This window comes from Venustampulla echinocandica (genome assembly GCF_003357145.1).
Source record: "Venustampulla echinocandica strain BP 5553 chromosome Unknown scaffold_2, whole genome shotgun sequence".
Lineage (NCBI taxonomy): Eukaryota > Fungi > Ascomycota > Leotiomycetes > Helotiales > Pleuroascaceae > Venustampulla > Venustampulla echinocandica.
Genome location: NW_022474207.1, coordinates 2,434,946 through 2,455,366, shown reverse-complemented (window position 1 = coordinate 2,455,366; position 20,421 = coordinate 2,434,946). Strand labels below are relative to the sequence as shown.

The following is a 20,421-nucleotide window of genomic DNA, read 5'->3' as shown; positions in this document are numbered from 1 at the left end:
AGGGATGAGGTCAGCTGGGCAGACTGGATAGCCGGTGTAGTGTTGTATCTAATCGCCAACGTATTTCATCATCGCGATAAGGAGACGGAGATGCATATAGCGTGCTTCGTATAACCATGATACGATATCAATAGCCTTTCTGCTATTGCTATCTCACTTCTATCTCACTGCTCTCTGATTACTTTTAATTACTCTGCAGCGACGTGGCAGCACATCATACCACATCAGCGCCAACTATTCTCGAGCACGAAAGGACACACCTTACCCACCCCCTTGCTCTCTCCCAACCGCCCTGTATCCCCAACACTTTTACTTCGTACATATATCATAATACATTCCCATCCAAACGCGGTTCCGTCATCAATAGCTACAGAGTTCTCGATATAAGCTTGTCTCTATCGCAAGGTCCGGTCATCGGATGAACCAGTTTGATTGCGAGACCGGACGGAAGACCTCCCAACAACCCCGCGCCGGGTCACGATTGTACATGTCACGATACCCCCAAGCTAATCGCCAGAACAGAACAGCCTGTTCTCCTTTGGCGGTCTGGGGGTTCAGCTTAATCAAACATTGCATTCGGCTCCGTCACCAAGTCACCTTCACCTCCTATCGATCCCAGATATAGCGAGATATCCTGCCTGACGCTCCTTGAAGCCTCGGGGAGGGAACAGATAAATCATGGCCTTCCGCCAGTCGACCTTCCGCCAGTCTGGCTATCATGGCCCACGACCCCAACGAATATATACCGCACCCGAAGAGACTCAAGCTGCCGCCCTCGCTCCGCAGTCCCAACAAATAGCAGATTCCCAAGAATGGGTTCTGTTCTCCCCCTCGGCGACTTCGACCACCGACCGCACCTACGCCACTTCCTCAGATCCCACATGCACGGCGGGGCATTCGCAGATCAGCCACGTTGGTAGTGTGGGCACCGGTGCTAGGAGCTATGGGTACGGTTTTGATGATGGGGGCGGCCATACTGAGGACGGGGAGGAGGATGGGGAGCTGGATAGCCTGGACAGCCATCTACAGGAATTCCGGACGGAGCCCAGCGTATATCGGTCAGAAGAGACAAGAGACAACCAGCAGGCTGGCGGCACTGTCCTGCCTACCCATGACGGGCTTGGGAGTTTCCGGGTCCATCAGACGCTCATGGGAGACGAGGTACAGGAGCAGCTATACGCCTTTGAGAGATACAACCCCAGGAGAGTGAAAAGACGACGAGATAGTGTGGAGTTGGGGGTAGCAGAGTTAGAGAGCGAAAGGGTAGTAGAGGCAGAGCGGACGCGGCGAATTGAGAAGTGGAGAATGGAGCAAAGTCAGCTACTGGTGGATGAGATACAGAAGGAGACGAGAAGAAGGGGACGGTCACTATCAACAGAGAAGATGAGCAGAATGGATGATCGTGAGCAAGATGATATGGCTACCTTAAGCGACGTAGGTCCTTCTGGTCATGGGGAGGGCGAGCTAGCAGACGATGACAACGGGAGCTTTTGGCGGAGAGTCACCAAGAGAGTGATTCAAGATCTTATAGGCATCGATGATGACCTCCTATCAATCATCTTTGGCGAAGCCTTACCGGACGATGACGAGCTTTTAAGCTCGCCGCCAGCTAATCGATCCGCTGCTTCGGCAAACGTACTTGCTCATACGAATCAACTGGAGCAGTCGTCTTGGGAATACCGGCTCCTCGAACGGATAGCTCGAGAGCTGGGAATTCTGGTCAACCACCTCACCGAGCACCCCGATGCTTTCTCTACTTACCTGCGCTCCCAACAAGGCCCCCTCCCCTATGCAGGTCTCCCCGTCATCCCGGAATCCTCCCGCGATCAGGCACTTCCATCTGTTTCCCAAACAAACACATCGGCAGTTCCGAATACACCCGTGGACCCTCACTTCATCCCTACACTACAAACAGCACAACCCCGCCCGATTCCCAATGGCAACACATCATTCCACTCTCCACTCGCCGACGCCGACGCTACACCACGTGCCTCACACCTCCCATCGCAGCCCCAGCTCTCTCGGGAAGAATGGGAACGTGACCTTGACGTTAAGATGGTCTTCCGCTATCTTCGGTCTCGCTTTATATCTCGATTCGGTAGCCCCGATTCAGCAAGTATAGAACCAGGCCTTGACTTCAGCACGGCAGGGACAAGCCATCTTGCAACTGCAAGCACGGCTGATACCGCCGCCCGGGCCGCTAGAGTACGACAACACCACCCACTTGTCAGCCGCTTCGAGAATAGACGGCGCAGTGTCGAGCGTAGGACCTGGAAGGCTTCTGTACCTGGCGGTGCAAGTGCGGTAGCCAGAAGCCATGCTAAGAGAGGTAGCAGTACCTGTGCCAGTGAGCGCTTAAGCCTGAGCGCGAAGCGGAATAGCGGGTCTAGCAGTAGACATTATTGGGATTGGGGTGCCGGACAGAGTGTGGGGAGCGGGAGTCTGATAGCGAGCACCGGTGTCATGGGGAGTTGGGGAGAAGTATAGAGAGAGTTTTCATCTCCCGAGTTCTTTGGTATCAGCCACAGTATACAGAGCCGGTAGAGTGGACATAAGAACGGTGTAGAGGGCGTTATTTTCGGCAGCGAAATATGGATGGTGTGATGATAAAGAGTTATGAGATTATGTCTGGTGTATATGAGATGGCTAGCAGAAGCATCTTGGGTTCGGAGCAACGGGCGTAGAGAGAGAGAGCGAAATGGGCGTTATAGAGTTTCTTATTGATTGCTATTGATTCATCACAGCTCATTGAATAGGTACATAGCAATACCATTATGTTCTCATCTCGAATCTGCCTTGAAGGAAATTCCAATGCCAACAAAGCTCTCAATTTGTATGCAAGGTTGAGATATCTCGGTAAGTTAGTAGTCACTTTAGAGGCGATTCAAGTTCTCACTCCGTGCATGATATCGTATTATATCTCAACGATAGCTACACCAATACTTCCTCCCCTACCATAAAGCCAGTCCCTTGCACCATGATAGCAAGCAAAAACGCGCCGTCCAAGCGTCAAAATACCCACCGACTCCACTCCCCAGCGCCATTAGCCCACACTCACCCACTACACAAGCCGAACCTCCCATAGCTAAAAAAAACAAAAAAAAAAAAGAGTTTGCCATGGAGGAGCAGATAATCGAAATCTGGACTTTCTGCTTTTAAGATCATGCAATTTTACAGATTACATGTTTCTCGGTACACCGAGATATGCAAAGCAGGCACTCTACCACTGCTATAGAAGCCGTCAATAGATATTCGGAGAAGTTGTGGAGGAATGGGGTGATTTACAGTTACGCCCCCTAATAAGCCATAAGAGCTTTTCTTGGGCAAATGTTTTAATTTAATTAGTTAAGTGGGGGAGGAGGAGGGTGGTAAAGCTTAGGGGGTTGACGGATGGCTGATGGGTCGTTTTCGTGAGTCTCTAGGGTATTATTCAATATGCGAGCGAAAAGTGCTTCATAAACATGAATAACTTTATACCCTGCCCGCTAGGTGAAGAATCGCAAGTTGTGATGGTATCGTTTTTGGCTTAATAAAGTCCTACGCCTTTCTTTAATCATACAATACATAATATATTTGCTGAACCCAATTTATTCCAGCTTCCCAACCACAATATGTAGGATCTCCTCTATGCTTTTCCCAGCATTTTTCGGATCCTTTGCAACCGCCTGCCAGACATCTCCATGTCTCGGTTCACTTAGAATGCATTTCGAGACAACGTCGGCTCTTTTCTCCTATTCGCGTATATTAGCTTCGAGCCAAGAAGGGGAGAGTTAATGAAAACGTACCTCTGTGCCATGCTGTAATAAGAACTTGTAGTACCAGGCCCATGTATCACCTAGATCACTATCCAGCAAGATAGCCTTCTCAAACCAATTCTGAGCTTTCTCGAGCCTCCTCTCGCCCCAGAAGATCCGCGCGATAGTGACGAAGAGGATGGGATCGTTGTCGACTTTCTTGATCGCTTCTAAAGCGCGAGGTTTCCGTTGGGTCCGCGCTTCTAAATGCCAGATTGATTCCGAGTAGAGAAGGCCGCTGTCAGGAACTTCTTGCAGTGCTTTAGCCATAAGCACTTTGGCTTGACTGATATTATTACTGCGTCTTTCGATGCGGACGGATTCCGTCCATAGTTCTGGTGATTTGGGAACAGCTAGCCGTGCTCGGTCCAAGACACTACGGGCCTTGACAATTGAGCCAGCCTTCTCCTCAAGCCGAGAGTAAAGAAGCCACAGGGGTACAGATCTCGGGCATGCTTTCGTGCCAGTGCTGTAGGCTTCGCGCGCTTGGGGGAATTTGCCTTCTCCTTCGTAGATTTGACCCTTCATCATCCATAACTTTGCAGCACTTGGAAACAACTGCAAAGCCTGGTTGACTAAATCTAGCGTTGCTTCAACATTACCGAGCTGCCGCTCAAAGGCTACGCTCTTCATCCATACACGGTCTGTAGGTGCTTCTTGTCTTGCGGTCTTTAATAGCTCTCTAGCCTGCTCCGGTTGCTGATTCTCCGCCTCCAACTTAACTGCGGCGAGCCAGATATCCTCATTATTTGGGTTCTGATTGAAGGCTCTCCCCAAAACCCGTCTTGCGTTGTCGATTTCTCCAGCTTGCCATTTCTCCTTTGCTAACATCATCCATAATACCTCGCTCTGGGGACAAGCTTCAACGGCTTTCTCTAGGAGATTCCACAGTGCTTCTTTTGTGCCATGGTTCTTCTCCAGATCTGCGGCAGCGAGCCACAGCTTTCTGCTGTTCACAAAAATTCGAAGTGCATATGCATATATCGCACGAGCCGTTTCGTATTTTCCTCGTCCAATGCTTGATTTTGCGTCTTCCATCCATATATCCTTCCGGTCATCATCCTCATCTAAGCCCCAGCCAAGAGTCTCGCGGACGATGTTACCACACGTTAAGATGGCACCCTCGTCCTCGCATTTCTCGGCCTCTGTTATCCACTCCTCACGTTTTAGCATTGCTGATTCCTTTGCTAGTGCTTGAACGGCACGTTTCATCACATTGACCTTGGCTGCATTACCCATCTGTTCTTGGAGTCGCGCAGCTGCTATCCATATTTCATGGGAGGTGGGAATGGCTTTGCGGGCCTTGTTTAAGACTTTCTGTGCATTTTCCGAAGTCTCCAACCGTGCAAGGGCAAGCCAAAGCTCGACAGACAACGGAATAATCTCAGTTGCCTTCGCTAAAAGCAGCTTGGCGTCAGCTGGATCTTCCTCGAGATTTACAGCTTCCTTCCAAAGCATGACTGATTGAGGAATATGATCCAAGGCCTTTCTGATAACCGCCTTCTTTGCCCTTGGCTCGGATTCTAGTTGCATTGCCTCAACCCACAGACGCACCGATCGATCGTTTTTTTGAATAGCATTTGCAGCGATGATCTTCGCGTTATGATTGTCATTCAGTCGAATATTTTCCAGCCAGGCATCCTCGCTTTTGGGGCAGAATTCGCAACCTCGTGCAATGATGCTTCGTGCTGCCACAATTTTACCAGCCAATTCCTCCAACCTTGCAGCGGCAATCCAACCGGGTGCATGCTTCGGATTTGTACGAATGACGGATTCCAGGAGGACACGCACTCGTATGATGTCGCCAACTTGTGCTTCTCCTTCATTCACCTGTGATTTGGCTAGACTCGTGAGGTACCCCTTTGGATCGATGCTAGTTGCGCTTCCAGCGGTGGAATCAGTACCGCTGCCTTGGGATGCCTGATCCAGTTTGACTTTCAACACCTTGTCTCGGGCTGCACCAATATCCGCGAAGTTCGTCATCGTTCCATCGGAAACATCTCCACCAGCATTGCCCTCATCCATGATTGTAGTGCCAAGTTCGGACGCATCCCGAGCTCCAGCAATGACGCTGTCAGGAACGGCATAGAATCTTTGCCTCAAGGCCTCCTTGCTTCTTCGGTTCTTGCCTGTTAAATCACCAACTTCTGGCAGGTTGGCCCAATCCTCGTCACTAACAGTGCCTAAAGCACGTTTCAGGTCCGCAAATTGTTGCTGTATCTTGGGGTTGTCGCGCTCGTACTCTTCTCGTTCGGCCTTTTCTCGTAATTCCCTGTAGGTAAAAATGTCGGTAATCTGTTCATCTATTTGCAAAAATGATAAATCATCTGTAGCTTGGGATATATATAGACGAGGGTAATAAAATGGGAGACAAACCTTCGTGCTTTCCGCCGCCTGTCCATCTTTTCATCTATCTCCTGGTAGATCCGATCCGCCTCATCATCATCTTTATCGTATGCGCCTCCCGCAAATAACCCAACCTCGTTCTCCGGATCCTGGAATCGCTCGTCATCTTCGTCCTCATCTTTCTTCTCAGGCGCCCCATAGGCTGTCGGCGCCGCTGCCCCAAGTGCTGCTGCCCGTTTTGCGAGCGCCTCTTTGATTTGATCCTCAGTGGGACCTTCTCTTGCGGGTCCGAGATCAGAGCGGGTTGTGAAACCAGTAGCTCCGCGACCGAGACCTGCAACATAATTCTCAGGCGCAGGCTGGCTCAAAAAGTCGCGTCGACCGGACATTGTTGGGTTGGTGGCGGAAGTGGTTTGTGAAGTTAAAGTTCGCGGTTGACAATGAATGTACCTGGGTCAAGATCTAATAACTTGGGCGAGGCTGAATCACGTGCTTATCAGTCAGCCTTCTGGGCTGCTAGCCTGCCAATGGGCTGGTACACCGTACACCATAAAATACAGCGATTAAAAAAAAAATAGCAAAAGAAATACCCAATTATCAGTTCCAAATGGGATACCGAGAAACGTTTGGTTATCTCTGGCGGAGCGGCCAGGGTCATCCTAGGTGGTCTGTTGATCAGTGGTTCAACCTCGGAAAGGCGTTAATATCCCCACTGCATCAACAGGCCTAGTCGCCTGTCTCCAGTTGTTATACGGTTTCTGCTTATTTTGCCATATATACCTACCTTAGGTACGGTAGCACAAATGCTGTAAAAACCAGTAATAATAATGGTATTGACAAGCCTTTTATAAGAGATATCTGGCAGGGAACTTTTGCGAGGCGAATTTGGTTAAAACTCGAAGATCTAGGTACCAAAGTAATGCAGGCATATTGCTTGCCAGATGATGAGTACGCAGATATGGGCCTAGGAACCCAAAGTGTGGTCCAATGAGACTATCCCCAGATCATACCAAATGCTTATTCTTTAACACTACGTTTATGTACAGCTAATATACACAAAAAGTACTCCGATGCCGACTTAACGATATTGCCCAGTATTTTGACTTTGGCTCTTGGTCAACAGCTTCTGTAATATCTCGGGATGTCTATGCACACTAGGCATAATACCCATGCCAATAGTCCTCCGGATAGTCTTCGCGATTCTCCTCTGGTTTACAGGTCGTAGCCCAGTTTCCTTAGAGTGCCTGATCCTCCCCATCGGTGTTATATATTCGGAAATCATGGAGAAATTCTATCAGGTATTAGCACTCCAATTCTGAAATACTATCATTTTACCGATTGCAGCAAAAACATACCCTATAATGATCTATTGGATTTAGGTTCAAGGCATCAAATGCATCATACATTGGCCTGCCTCTCCGCTTCCATTTCGCCATTTCCACGGCACTCAAATCGTGTGGCGCGTACACATCACCTGGCATGAACCGTCGTGAGATTTGTTTACTCAAATTCGCAGACAATTTCTGTTGTTGTATTTCCGTCATCGTGCGGGTTGCAGCCGCTTTGTCGTCAAAATACTTTTTTTTCTTATCGAAGGACTGTTCAACCAGGCGCTGGACGCGTGCTGATGATGCTTTTGGTGATGTTGTGTCTTCAGGGTTTGAGCCCATCCGGCCGACTCGCCGGGGCTTACCCCGAGGCAGTTGGATACGGCCGACGGGACGGGAGATATCAGAGAGATCGAATTCTCGTTCGGTGTTAGTGGTGGGAATCTCAACTGTAGAGGTGTTAAGAGGTCGCCAGCATTGAGGAGAGTTGGGGTTGACGAACCAGCGCGAACATGAGATGTAGAGAATGTAGCTTTCAAGGATAGAGCCTTCCTTGAGACCGCCCGTATCGAATTGAGGCATTGTAATCGTGGAGGAGCCATTTTTTTCGTTGTACTTCAGTCCTCCTCGTGGTTTCTAAAGGTGTCGTACTCAAAGCTCTAAGGGGAATGAAATTTAGCGCCGCTCAAAAGTTTCTCCGCTTCCGACTATCTCAAAATAATTTCAGACGTCTGCTTCAGCATAACTAGACAAACACAACGCAAAGGAAATCAGCCAAGATGGTCCGCAAATTAAAACACCACGAGCAGAAATTACTTCGGAAAGTTGATTTTACCACTTACAAAAGTGACAACAACCACCGAGATGCGGCAGTGATACGGCGGTACAACATCCAGAAACCAGCGGACTATCAGAAATACAACAGATTAGCTAATGTAAGTATTTTCTATTTGCCTCGGCATAATCATAAATAGGCAGCGCATAAAAAACACTGGTTCTAATCACATCCTCAGAGCTTAAAACAAATTGCCCATCGCCTCGCGGCCCTCCCGCCAGACTCGCCTTTCCGGCTCAAGCACGAAGCGCTTCTACTCGAAAAGCTCAATGACATGGGCATTCTTCCTAACACGGCGACCAGTGCGAAGCTCTCCGATGTGGAAAGGAGTGTCACGGTCTCGGCTTTCTGTCGTCGGCGTTTGCCAGTAATATTGACGAGGTTGAGAATGAGCGAGACTATCCAGGCTGCCACAAAGATCATTGAGCAGGGCCATGTACGTGTAGGCACGGAGACCATCACAGATACTGCATTCTTGGTCACGCGCAACATGGAGGACTTCGTTACATGGGTGGATGGGAGTAAGATTAAGAGGAATATCCTTAAGTATAGGGATAAGTTGGACGATTTCGACTTACTATAAGCGGACTGGCATGTATGTGAGAAGGGGAGTTAAAGGAAGGAGTTTGGATGGGAGATTTATACATTGCATGCCCGGCGTTATGCTCGAAAAGAGGCCCAGAATGAGGCGTTTGGGACTGACTTTGGCGAGCTTGCTTTTGGTTCTAGATGTCATGCACAAGAGTCACGGCAATTATGAAATATCTCAAAGAGTACTTTTGTTTTGATTTGCTTTAATTGTTTGTCCTTATGAACCCTTCACCCCACAAGCCTATCAATCCTCAACGAAGAATTAATGTCAAAGAACACGACCATCACCGATCCCAAGCAATATGTTTTGTCGCTCAAGTCTGCGTCCAAGCCACTGTAGTCACAGCGGCAGCACCAGTTGCAGCCACAGAGTCGCTGAAGGAAACTTGGTCTTAATTATCCACTAGAACATGTCAGTGACTGCTAGGACGCCTTTGCTCTTCTTAAGTGTACTTATTAGGAAGGTCGCGGGCAGGAGGGTGGTTGTCATGTCCGCCATCGTTGAAGACGCCGCCTGGAAGGTCGCGGGCAGGAGCAAGGTTGTTGCGGCCTCCATCGTTGAAGACACCGCCAGGGAGATCACGGGCAGGAGGATGGTTGTTGAGACCTCCATCATTGAAAACGCCGCCAGGAAGGTCGCGAGGAGGGTGGTTGTTGCGGCCTCCATCGTTGAAGACACCACCAGGGAGGTCACGGGCAGGGTAGTTGCGGCCTCCATCGTTGAAGACTTCACCGGTAAGAAGGCCACCTGATGGAAGAGTATGAACTACTCCCACAGTGTCGGCGATGTTCATGACAGCACGAGGGAGCGGACTGCCATACACGAGGGTGATAAGGTAGGGGACGAGGAAGAACAGAACGGGGTAACCGGTAGGCTTGATCACAGCCATGGTATCTAGCTGTTGGGGTGTTGTTGTTATTTTGATTTGGGTTGTCTTGTCTTGTCTTGTCACAAGTTGCGTTGGATTCGGTTTGTGTTTTGTGGAAAGAGGAAGAGGGAGGAGCTGTCGAGCGCGAAGAATAAATAGTCAGTTACTGCCGATATATTGTGTGGTGTGTTTGAAATATGTATGTCGGTGAGCGGAGCCAGCCGCGAAGTGAATGGAAGGCTGTGGAGGCTTAGTTATTGAATGGTTGAACCCAATCCTACTTTTGGGAGTAGAGCTCATGAATAATAGTATCGGGGGAGGAGTGGCATCAGTCTACTTATGTGAATGATTTGGCAATGACTACTCGATATTTTGACAAGAGCTTTACCATCCCGGCAGACCGATATTCTGAATCTAATAAGCGGCTTTTGAATCTTGATATCGATATTGGATTTTGAATGCCTATTGTGGCCAAGTGAAGCAAATTACTCAACGGGATTAAGTAAAGCAAAGGCTGAATTAAGTTGAGTAAACTTCTGTTTTATCTCTATGTAGGTGTCCTGTTACTGGTGCTATATAGAATATAGCGAGGAATAGCCGGTGATTTCATTATCCCTAGAAAGCCCCCCGATTTGTTCTATAGCTGCGCTATACCGATTTTCCAGAGCAAACTAAATAACAAAGCAACAAAGGGGCATACCAATTACATACTCAAGTCTACAACGTCAACATTAAACTATATGCTATTAACAGTTAACTGAGCCTGCTTACTAAATGTTAACTCTTGATATACCTAAATATTTAAGTTTGGAGCTGCCCCTTATAAGTTGAGATTGTGGCAGGGTTCCTTTTTATGAAGATTTTGGATAGGTAACAGGAACGCCTCTGATAGGTAATTTTCCAATTCTGATATGAAAGCTTTCATTTGATTCATCCACGTTTGTCCCCCGGAGCGCCCTTATTATTACTGACAATTCCTATTCTTCTCCTTAAATTGACCATATCCAATGCTCGCTTCCATAATGCCATTGATGAATTTCAAATATCGCAATCCTGATAGTGGCCATAAGTCGGTCCCTCAATGGTCAAACAGAAACATGAATTCACCAACGGCAAAAGCTCGTGCTTGTATTTCATGACCTCCAGAAAATCTTCCGTCAACTCATCAGCGTAGAAATATATATATACAGATGAACTTCCACTGAAATTATCATGCTAGTACTTCACAGATTCTGGACAGCAGTTATTACGCATCCATGAATTCCACCATGGCACGATTAGTGCTTTGGACACTGATACATTACCTATATTTTCAAATATCTTGAGGCCTAGTGGGCTAAGATGCCGTCACCTTCGTTAAGCTTACTCTCCTCTGTTTGTCGATACTATGCTCATCATCGCTCAGCTCGGTACCCGTTGTAGAATCATTCTCATTAGTTTGTAGCTCCTAATTCTATATGATTCTTACTGTCTCCCGATCCTTCTACGCGAAAATGCTTTAGACCAGATACTTTAGCGTGGGCATTGCCAAGCCATAATAAGTCCTATGTCCCATTAGTAAACAGTGCCAAGACTCCCTTCTTAAGTGGACTTCTCCTTCTTACACCGGATATCTGCTGGACGCAATTATCCTTAAATACTGACCCTAACATAGGCTTTGTATAAGTAAAAAGGGATGGCATTTACATTATCCCGTCTTTCCCAGCTTCCTCACCCAGGCAACACGGAAAATGTCGTTCTAAGCCATAATACGTGTATACATCTACCTACCTAGGCAGGTAATCTTCCAATTCATAAAATTTTCTGAAAGGAAGGAGATGGAAATTAACAGCATGAGGGAAAATAGCTTGTATATATGCAACGGAACCCTTAAATAGAAGAAGACCTATCGTGCTTCGTTCAAAGATTCGAGGTTAACATACTACAGTACCAGGCTAATCACTAAACAGTTTAACATTCGTAAAAAGCACCACGACTAAGCTATAAGTCATCTCTGAAAAATAACTGTGACAACTCTGCCATTATACAAACATCCAAACAGAGAATTGCTAGAGGGAGGGAATAACACCGCAGGAGTAGGCCCGTTGAATTACAGAGTGAACAACGAGACTGGGCTGATAGCGCGGCTGAAGCGGTTGCAATATGTGCCACTTGGCCAACGGAGTCAGAAGCTCGAAGACCCCCGCCGCGTTCGCTGTTGGGCAAGCCCCATTAGCTTGAAGGGGAGAAAAGCAAACAAGGTGACAACATTTCACATGTACAACCAAACCCAAAATAATTAATAAGAACATCTTCTATGTTTTGAATAACGCCATGGTTGCCTTACGTGGTAGAGAATCCAACAAACCTACTCCTATGGGGGGAGCCTGCGAGCTAAGCGAAGGGGAAACACGCCCCCTATTCCAAGATTCAGCCAATCAGAATTCACATCGCATCGTCACCCCATCGACTAATAGCGTTGTGTTCTGTTTGTTTTGGGAGTCCCGGTTGGGCGTTTGGACGGAGAAACTCACCAAAGATATCTTGCCTGGGACAGATCTTCTCTTTCTTCTCGGCTTCACGTTTCTCCATCTCTCCCATCACACCGACATCAACACCGCCATCAGCAAACCCCGTTCAAAGCAAGATCACGAGCTGATATCAAGGTCACGAGTTGATATCGATATCACCGCCATAATGGAGCAGCAGAATAGCCAGGAACCGCGAAACGAGGGCCCTCATGATCCTAGTGTCCTCCTAGACGCCAACTTCTCGTTTAACGGTCTTCCAGTTCATTCATTCAACCCCATCAACGCAGGTCTACTTCGTCATCTTCCATCTCCTCTCTGGTTCGACAGACCACCAATCCGCTATACCTCTGGTGACCCTAGTACCCTTTCATATCAAGATATTGTCGCAGGTCGACCTTACGCGCGCCGTCATCCGCCCAAAGAGCAAGAGCCCTCGATGGATCAGATCGCAATGGACGAGAACAAGGCCAGCGTATTGCAGCGCCTCGCCGTGCTCGAAGCAGAGGCTTCTGGCAAGGCCCCCTCTTCTTCTTCGTCGGCCCCCTCCTTGCAAAAGGAGTGGAAGGCCATGATGAAGAAGAAGGGTAAGGGCCGGACCCAGAAGCCCTGCTTCGGCGCGGGGAGGTGCAGCAATGCGCTGTGCGACCACGCGGTTGTTGTTCCCTTGTAAGTTGACCTCCTTGTCCTTTTCATATTCACCTTCACCTTCACCTCCCTGGAGAGCCATGGCACCTGCTTAAGTTTGTCGTGCTGTCAATACCCTTTCGGTTTGTCAAAAGCATTTGATCTACCAAGGGCTTATCACTATTATCATCTCATATTTGTCACATTAACACGCCCAGCAAATTTTCATCTTGAAAGTGAGGTTTTAATCAGAGAAAACTCGACATGGCTAACACGAGACAAACTTTAGCGCCCCCGCTCCAGAGGAGCAGAAGATGAAGGAGAAACTTCTCTCGGTTATGAGAGAGAAGAGCGCGAAGGATGGCTATGCCATCAGCGAAGAGTACGGAAGAGCGTTCTTAGAACGCTGCGGGGGAAAGATTGTCCTTGCGCTAGAGGCCGTAAAGGCCGATATTAACTCTCGTGAGTATTTCCTCTCCTATTGAGATGTGTCTTCATACCTTGCCGCAAGCCTCGAGGCCGTCAACTTATGGACCTGGCTTCGAGATAAACTTGAGCACTGAAGGCAAGGAGGTGCATGAACAAAAGCTAATATCAAAACCAGGGGAGGCGGCCCTGATCAATACAGGGCGTATAAACTGGGAGAAGGAGCAGGTCATGGCCGCGGCCCGACCTAAGGGCCCGGCCGAAAATGGCCGTACCGATACCAGAGACGAGCGGCTCTCGTTCCTGGAGCATGACGACTTCCACCTAAACGAAATGGTGGAGGAGGGATGGCGCTCAATGTATGGGCGGCTCATCAAGAAGAGATACCCTGCAAAGAAGCAGGCAGTCAAGGCCTTCAAGGCCAATCGAAAGGCAGCGATGATGAGGGCCCAAAGGGCCGAATATTATACCGATGTACGAAAGGAAGACATCACCCAGGAAGAATTAAACTGTCTCATGGAGAAATGGGACGAGGATAACCATAACGTCGAATATATCAACGCGTTCGCCGACGAAAGCCGGACGGTTGGAGAGCCCAGGGTTCCCAACGACGACGACGATGACGACGAAGAATATAACGCCGAACAGCCAGCTGAAGAAGGGGAAGAGAACTATCTCAACCCAGAGGAGGAGGAGGATATTGATCCCCTCCAGGTCGAAGAAGAACACGCCGCCGATGACGAGATAACAGTTTTCGGAGAGGAGAACGTCCCTCCCGAGGTGGAACAGACACCTGAGGAGGTTAATACCAATGAAGCGCCAGAGGAAGCAATCCGACAGGTGCAGGATTATCTTTTGATGCTCGATTCCCCCAGGTAAATATCTCTTGAGTCCAGAAGCCCATGCAATTTTGACTAACACAATGCCAGTCGCCAATTCTTAGGGCGGGTAGTTGACCTCCAGATCTCCATCGGAGGCGGTTCTCTCGAAGACATCGTTCATATCCCGGAAGACGCTATTCTGCAGTTCATTGCAGCCACGGATATCCTCGATCGCACAACCAGCGCCTACATTCTGGGAATGTGTGGCAATAATTTCGACCGAGCTATGGCCTTCTACCCGGCCTTGCACCGTGAGCTGATTCTACATCTATATCGACAGGGAGTGGTCATTATACAGCATAATAATCTCCACCAGGAGCTGTCACGCTTTGTTGAGATGTTCTGGCTCTGCATGACTTCAGTGATGGGACGCCGTTAGGGGACAGCTGGTTCTGTTTCCAACCAAGTGGCAACCGCCTAGCTTTAATTCGGACCTCTCGCTCCGCAGCCTCGGCAGAAGTACATTAAATTCCTTTGGGACGTTGGAGGTTTGGGATGGGATACCAATGACATGGTTATGGGAGTTGTGGCGCGTATCGGACATATGAGACGTGCCATCGATGGTTGGAGGACGACATTGCGTGGATGGATTAGGCAGCCATCGTTGTCGTCCATCAAATAAGCTCGGGTCTGCCGCTTGCTAGGTAGATGAATAACATATGATTTCACAGCCTCCTTATGGGCACAGATGCAAGTGTGATGCGGTGCAGATGCAATGAAGTACGAAGTACGAAGTATAAGGCAGAAGGTGTCCATAATGAAGACTTTGATGGTCGTGGTGGCTGAGGCTCAATTGGAACAAGTGGCCGTTCGGCTTCTCCCGATGGGTCGGGCCAGACTCGCCAAGCCAGTTCAAGGACATCCCTTCATCACCAGATCACCAGCCAAGTGGTTTGTCAATGCCAATAGTGACATTGACAATGACAATGACAATGACAATGTTGCCACACGGGTTTAGTGCGACTTTGGGAGAGTTTCGCCTTCAAAGCAAACACTGGTACTTCGTATACAGCTAAATTGTTGGGAAGCTCGGGGAGTTCGGGCGTCGTCGCGGTCATCAGGTCTCTCCCTCTCCACAGCGGTGGCGCAGTACATGTGCTTATTTATCACTCAGCAGACTCCCATGCGGCTCTGGACCCGCCAACGGCTCTGGGTCTGTGAGTGGAAGGAGTTCGTCCTTTTTTGTGCCTTGACCCCGCGTGCGTCATCGGATTTAGGGCTGCAGAGACGAGGACGAGCGAAGAGTGGGATCCGGTTCGGACAACCGCCAACGGAGTATTTCCGCGATATGAATATGGGAGACAGTTCAAGGGGAACATGAAGAGGAATAATAGGCAGCAAGGAAAGAATAAAAAAGGACGGCAGAGTGGAGTGGGCAGAGACGCTGACCGAGTACAGAGGTACAGTAGGAGGGACAAGGTAGAGAGATACCAGAGAACAGAGGCTTATTGGGCAGTACAGGGCAGGAGACCAGGGACTCACAAGCCAAAGAGCGGACACCAAACGCCGACCAGCGATGAGAAACGCGCAGGATGACGGTTGCCAGAGGTAGCAATATTATTATTTCCCAGCCTCTGGAGTAAGACTTCGAGAGCCAACCCTCCATCAGCTGTTCGCGCTTAGATGGGAGCTTGGGGATATAATATAATCTGGGTACAGACTCCAGAGTACCAAATACGCATGGGCCTTACAATATCAACGCCCACCGCTGAATCCTCACAAATCAAGAAATGGCTTGCTACAAAACATCTCAGGGCTTTGGCCAGTGACGAGTCGCCAAGCTGCCTGCCGTTATCCTGGCTGATGGCGGACTAGGCATCTGACGCAACAACATCAACAACCAAATCACACGGCAGCATCATCCACACACGCGCCTATTCCCTGCGATCCCAACCCATCACGAGAGCCACTCGACCCGCTGCGTTTCATGGCGCTGTGCTGAGCTGAGGCATAAGGCTGCGACACAAACACCGGAAAACAAGAGCCCTTCGCGGCTTAGCGCTGCCCACCGAGGGGCACGAAGCGGTAGTTCTGGGTAGTAATTAACCTGCACTTTTGGCTACGTACCTATGGGGCGGGTAGGACGTACAGTAGTATCACTGCATCAAGAGACTGACAGAACTGCGCGAATATAGCCCAGCCCTGTTCTGCCCAGTCCAGCCCAGCCCAGCAGATCTTGGAGGACTTGAGTACAAATCCAGCTTCCGACCCCACCGAGCCATCTCCCCACCTCTTCCTCCTTCGTAACTTCCACACCTGCCGCCGAAGCTGACAACAACACCGCCTCGCAACTGTATCGAGCTACGCCGACAGCGGATACATATATTTGAGGCCCTCTCCGCTATATAGGACAAGGACGGCGAAACCATAGCACTGTTGGTTTGTACAGTTAATTCCCAGCAATTATGCCCGAAATCATACGAGAGAAGGTTGTCTATGGCGGGAGAGATCGCGATGATTACTCCTCCGATGACGACCGCTCGACCTACGGACGCTCGCGACACGGCGGCGGCGGCGGCTCGTCTTATCGCACCGTCCAACGCTACCGTGTAACCCCCAACAGCGTCGAGGACGTCGAGGACGACCGCCATTCGCGCGTCGAAATCATCCGACCGGGTGGCCACGACCGCCTAGAGGTCGATCGTCGCACCGAGCGCTTTGATTTACCGGAGAGACCACGATCGGCCATTGACTCCCGCGCTCGATCTAGCTATGTCGAACGGGATCGTTATTTCGAACGGGAGCGAGAACCCATCCTTTCGCCGGACCGCGAGCGTGAGCACACTCGAACTGTCGTCGTTGAACGCGACCGGGACCGCCCGCGCGAACCAGACTTTTCACGGCCATGGGAGCGCGGTCCGGCCAGACCATGGGAATCGGAGCGGGACGTTCGGGAGACGGATGTTAGAATTGAAAAACGAACTACGGAACGGCGCGAGGAACCATACGATATCGAGAGAGTGCAGAGAGAAGTCGAGTACTATGATCGGCCCGACCCTCCTCCACAGCCCATTATCATCCGCCAACGTGCTCCAGAACCTCAGCAGATCATTGTGCAAGAGGCCCCTCAGCCAGCACCCATCATCATCCCCCGCGAGGAAAAGGGTTATGAAATGGTACGCAGGCACGAAATTAAGGAGCGTATAGAGCCCAGAAGAGAGGAAGATGAGTACTACTATCGGCGGGATGTTAGGGAAGTTGGGCGGGGAAGGGACAGAGAAGAGGATTTTGCCATGGCCAAATATGACCGTAGGGAGATCAGACCTCGAGACTCAGTGAGTGATGGAGAATATAGCGACTCCTCTGATTACGTCGTACGGAGACGGGTCATTAGACGCGGCAGTTCAAGCCATAGCCCACATCATCACAAACGACATCTAGCTGAGGGAGCCTTAGCCGGTGCCGGTATAGCTGCTTTAGTGGGGAACCGCCAAAACAGTGATGGCTCAAAACCGCATCGTGGCAGACAAGTTGCTGGGGGAGCCGCTCTGGGTGCCATAGGCGCAGAGGTTATCACTAGAGCACGCAGCCGTTATCGCGACCACCACGACGACAGAAGCCGATCAAGATCAAGGTCCAGTAGTAGACATTCACACCGGAGGCTCAAAACCGCAATTGGCCTCGCCGCCGCTGGCTTGGCCGCTGCAGCCGCGGTTAAGTATGTTTCCAACCGCAAAGGCGATAACGAAGAATTGGGCCGGGGTCGCAGCCGCACTCGAAGTGTATCGAGACGTCGTCACCATTCTGATTATGACAGCCGCAGCCGCAGCCGCAGCCGTAAGAGGAGCAAAAGCCGAGCTGCAAGTATTGCAAAAGCTGGAGCAGCTACAGCCGCCGTTGCAGGCGTCGTTGAGCATATCCGTAGCAGATCACGGAAGCGGAAAGGATCGAGGTCTAAGTCCCGTATCCGGACAGGCGCTGAAATAGCAGGTGCAGGTCTGGCTGGTGCTGCTGTAGCTGGGCTCTACGAGAATCGCAAGGCCAAGAATGAAGAAAAAGAGGCCGAGAATGACAGAGAGGAGCGCAGGTTAAGCAGAAGCAGAAGCAGGTCGAGAGCCAGATCTATCGGCGCATATTCAGAGCCTGGAGTTGACCCAGAATTAGGCATGGTTCAGTACGGTACTGACCCCGTATACACCCATACGGCCCCCCACCACGAACACGACCGTGGTAGCCGATCGCGAAGCCGGTCCCATCATCACCGACATTCGTCCTCGAGCCCTGATAAACGTTCGAGGAGCCGAAGCCGAGCTCGAGAGATTGTTGGTGCCGCCGCCGGCACAGCAGCGGCAGCTATTGGTATTGACAAGTACAAGAAGAGAAAGCAGAAGAAGGAAGCGGAGCGTGAGCGTGAGAGGGAAAAGGAGCGAAGACGTAAGAATCCCCAGCACTCAAGATCTCGTCCTCGCTCGCGGTCTGCATCATCTATCAGAGACGTATTGTCAAAGCGATATTCAAATCTGATACCTAAATGATGTAGATCGTGAGTCGATCTTGCACTATCATGCAAATCTCTGAAGTGACACTTACACTCGCGATCTAGGTTACGAGGAAGAAGCTAGACCAGACAATTACTATGCTCGCGACTTCCACGATGATGACTACTATTCTCCCTCACCCCCTCACGCTTCTGGCGGTTCATATTATCCCGAAAACAACCAGTTCCCGCCTCCTCCAGCAGATCCTGGCTTCACGAACCACCCCAATTTTTCCACTCCAAATGTAGCTCAGCCGCCTATCCCACAATACAATCCAGCAGACTATGCAGGTCAACCGGCTCCTGTACCTCCTCATGACGGTTTTGGATACCCGCCGGGGCCAGCAGCTCCTGACGGTCTTGAGCACCCGCCGGGGCCAGCAGCACCGAGAGCAGGTGATAATGTGAGTTCAAGCCATATACCTCATCAGTCTCCTGTCAGCGTTCCCCACGCATCATCTGCTGGGGCAACGGATATGCCAAGATTTCCTCCACCTCCTACAGCTCCTTTCCCAGATGATCCACATAATGAGGAGGGTGCGTCTTCTCTATTCTAATTCATTTTCCACTTGTGATACATTTCGTTAGACCTGGCCATCTTTGGAGCCTGAACACATATACTGACCAATTCTAGGCCGTGTAAATCTACACACTCCTCTTTCTCCAACAGACTCTGATAGCGAGCGTAAATCTGTCATGTTCGCACCTCTTTCCCCAACTTCTTCCCGCCGCCTCCGTAGACACCGTCGAAACCGCAGCGGTTCTCGCTCTGCTACCGTCCCTACATCTACAGATCACGTCTACGATGCAAATAATTCCGATTCTCCTCCACGCCGTCGACGTCGTCGCAAGCGACGGGACTCGGACCCCAGCACCGACCGTCCTAATCCCCACCGACGAAGGCGCCATCACCATTCCACGCGTAGCCCATCACCCGCCTCCAATGATAGCGAGGATGTTGAGGTCTTACCAAACAGATTTGACAGCGAGGGTCGCCCGCTTGATGGGGAATATGATGGCCAAAAGGAGATGGTGGAAAAGATAGTGCTTGATTTTGGAGATGCGGTGGATGGGAGGAAGAAGTGGAAGGATCTGTTTAGGGATCTGGTGGAAGCTTCTAAGGATACTAGGGATAGCTCTGGTTCAAGGCCGCGTCGATAAACTTTCTCTTTGCCTCTTTTCCTTACATTTCATTTTATTGCTTCACGATAATAGGTCTGGGAGTCAGTGGGATGAATGAATGAACTGGACGAACTAATTTCTACGAAATGAATGAATGAATTACGAATGCATACAATCTCCTTGCTCCTCTTTTTAATTTTCCGCCCTGGGTGGACCGTGTGTTGTGGGTACGGCGAACGGAGATAGGATATGATAGAGGCCATAGGAAAATGAATCCGATCCCAAAATACCCTCACTGGCGAGTAGATATCTAAATAAGCCCACGTTTTACAGTATCGGTATCTCCATTATCCATAACAAGATAGTCGTATACCTATCATAAGTAAGCACAGTAGCTGGTAGTGGTTTTGCTTATTTAGATAGGCTGCCGAGAGATTGGCTTTCCGTCGTTAGATGGCCGCCAAAATACCAACCTATGTGAGGTATGAGTATCCCTGTCCTATTTCCCGTTCCCTCATTTATCTTCGATCTATACATTTCTAGGGGGGTGCGTAGATTGATAGCCTAGATAAGAGATCTAGCCCAAGCTGAATTTGTGCCTCCGAATTCTTTGAATAA

General features: G+C 49.8%; 7 protein-coding genes across 7 annotated transcripts; 4 read left to right on the top strand and 3 right to left on the bottom strand.

Annotated features, from left to right (window-relative positions):
• Window positions 1–678: 678 nt before the first annotated feature.
• BP5553_05169 (Uncharacterized protein) lies at window positions 679–2,487 on the top strand (the record flags this gene model as incomplete). Its single annotated transcript, XM_032013792.1, has 1 exon — window positions 679–2,487. One exon carries the CDS (start codon window positions 679–681, stop codon window positions 2,485–2,487), a length of 1,809 nt encoding a protein of 602 aa, XP_031870392.1.
• Window positions 2,488–3,587: 1,100 nt separating this feature from the next.
• On the bottom strand, window positions 3,588–6,529 carry BP5553_05168 (putative Pre-mRNA-splicing factor prp1; the record flags this gene model as incomplete). Its single annotated transcript, XM_032013791.1, has 3 exons — window positions 3,588–3,731; window positions 3,786–6,066; window positions 6,171–6,529. The coding sequence occupies 3 exons, from the start codon at window positions 6,527–6,529 to the stop codon at window positions 3,588–3,590; spliced, it is 2,784 nt and encodes a 927-aa protein (XP_031870391.1).
• Window positions 6,530–7,218: 689 nt separating this feature from the next.
• On the bottom strand, window positions 7,219–8,070 carry BP5553_05167 (Uncharacterized protein; the record flags this gene model as incomplete). Its single annotated transcript, XM_032013790.1, has 3 exons — window positions 7,219–7,431; window positions 7,496–7,917; window positions 7,971–8,070. 3 exons carry the CDS (start codon window positions 8,068–8,070, stop codon window positions 7,219–7,221), a joined length of 735 nt encoding a protein of 244 aa, XP_031870390.1.
• A 177-nt stretch (window positions 8,071–8,247) lies between these two features.
• On the top strand, window positions 8,248–8,886 carry BP5553_05166 (putative IMP3 (Component of the U3 small nucleolar ribonucleoprotein); the record flags this gene model as incomplete). Its single annotated transcript, XM_032013789.1, has 2 exons — window positions 8,248–8,403; window positions 8,482–8,886. 2 exons carry the CDS (start codon window positions 8,248–8,250, stop codon window positions 8,884–8,886), a joined length of 561 nt encoding a protein of 186 aa, XP_031870389.1.
• Window positions 8,887–9,337: 451 nt separating this feature from the next.
• Window positions 9,338–9,784, bottom strand: BP5553_05165 (uncharacterized protein; the record flags this gene model as incomplete). Its single annotated transcript, XM_032013788.1, has 1 exon — window positions 9,338–9,784. The coding sequence occupies one exon, from the start codon at window positions 9,782–9,784 to the stop codon at window positions 9,338–9,340; it is 447 nt and encodes a 148-aa protein (XP_031870388.1).
• Window positions 9,785–12,076: 2,292 nt separating this feature from the next.
• BP5553_05164 (uncharacterized protein) lies at window positions 12,077–14,583 on the top strand (the record flags this gene model as incomplete). The annotated part of the gene is made up of 4 exons (XM_032013787.1): window positions 12,077–12,939; window positions 13,187–13,359; window positions 13,502–14,198; window positions 14,253–14,583. The coding sequence occupies 4 exons, from the start codon at window positions 12,077–12,079 to the stop codon at window positions 14,581–14,583; spliced, it is 2,064 nt and encodes a 687-aa protein (XP_031870387.1).
• Window positions 14,584–16,609: 2,026 nt separating this feature from the next.
• Window positions 16,610–19,842, top strand: BP5553_05163 (uncharacterized protein; the record flags this gene model as incomplete). The annotated part of the gene is made up of 3 exons (XM_032013786.1): window positions 16,610–18,578; window positions 18,748–19,218; window positions 19,316–19,842. 3 exons carry the CDS (start codon window positions 16,610–16,612, stop codon window positions 19,840–19,842), a joined length of 2,967 nt encoding a protein of 988 aa, XP_031870386.1.
• Between the last annotated feature and the right edge of the window lie 579 nt (window positions 19,843–20,421).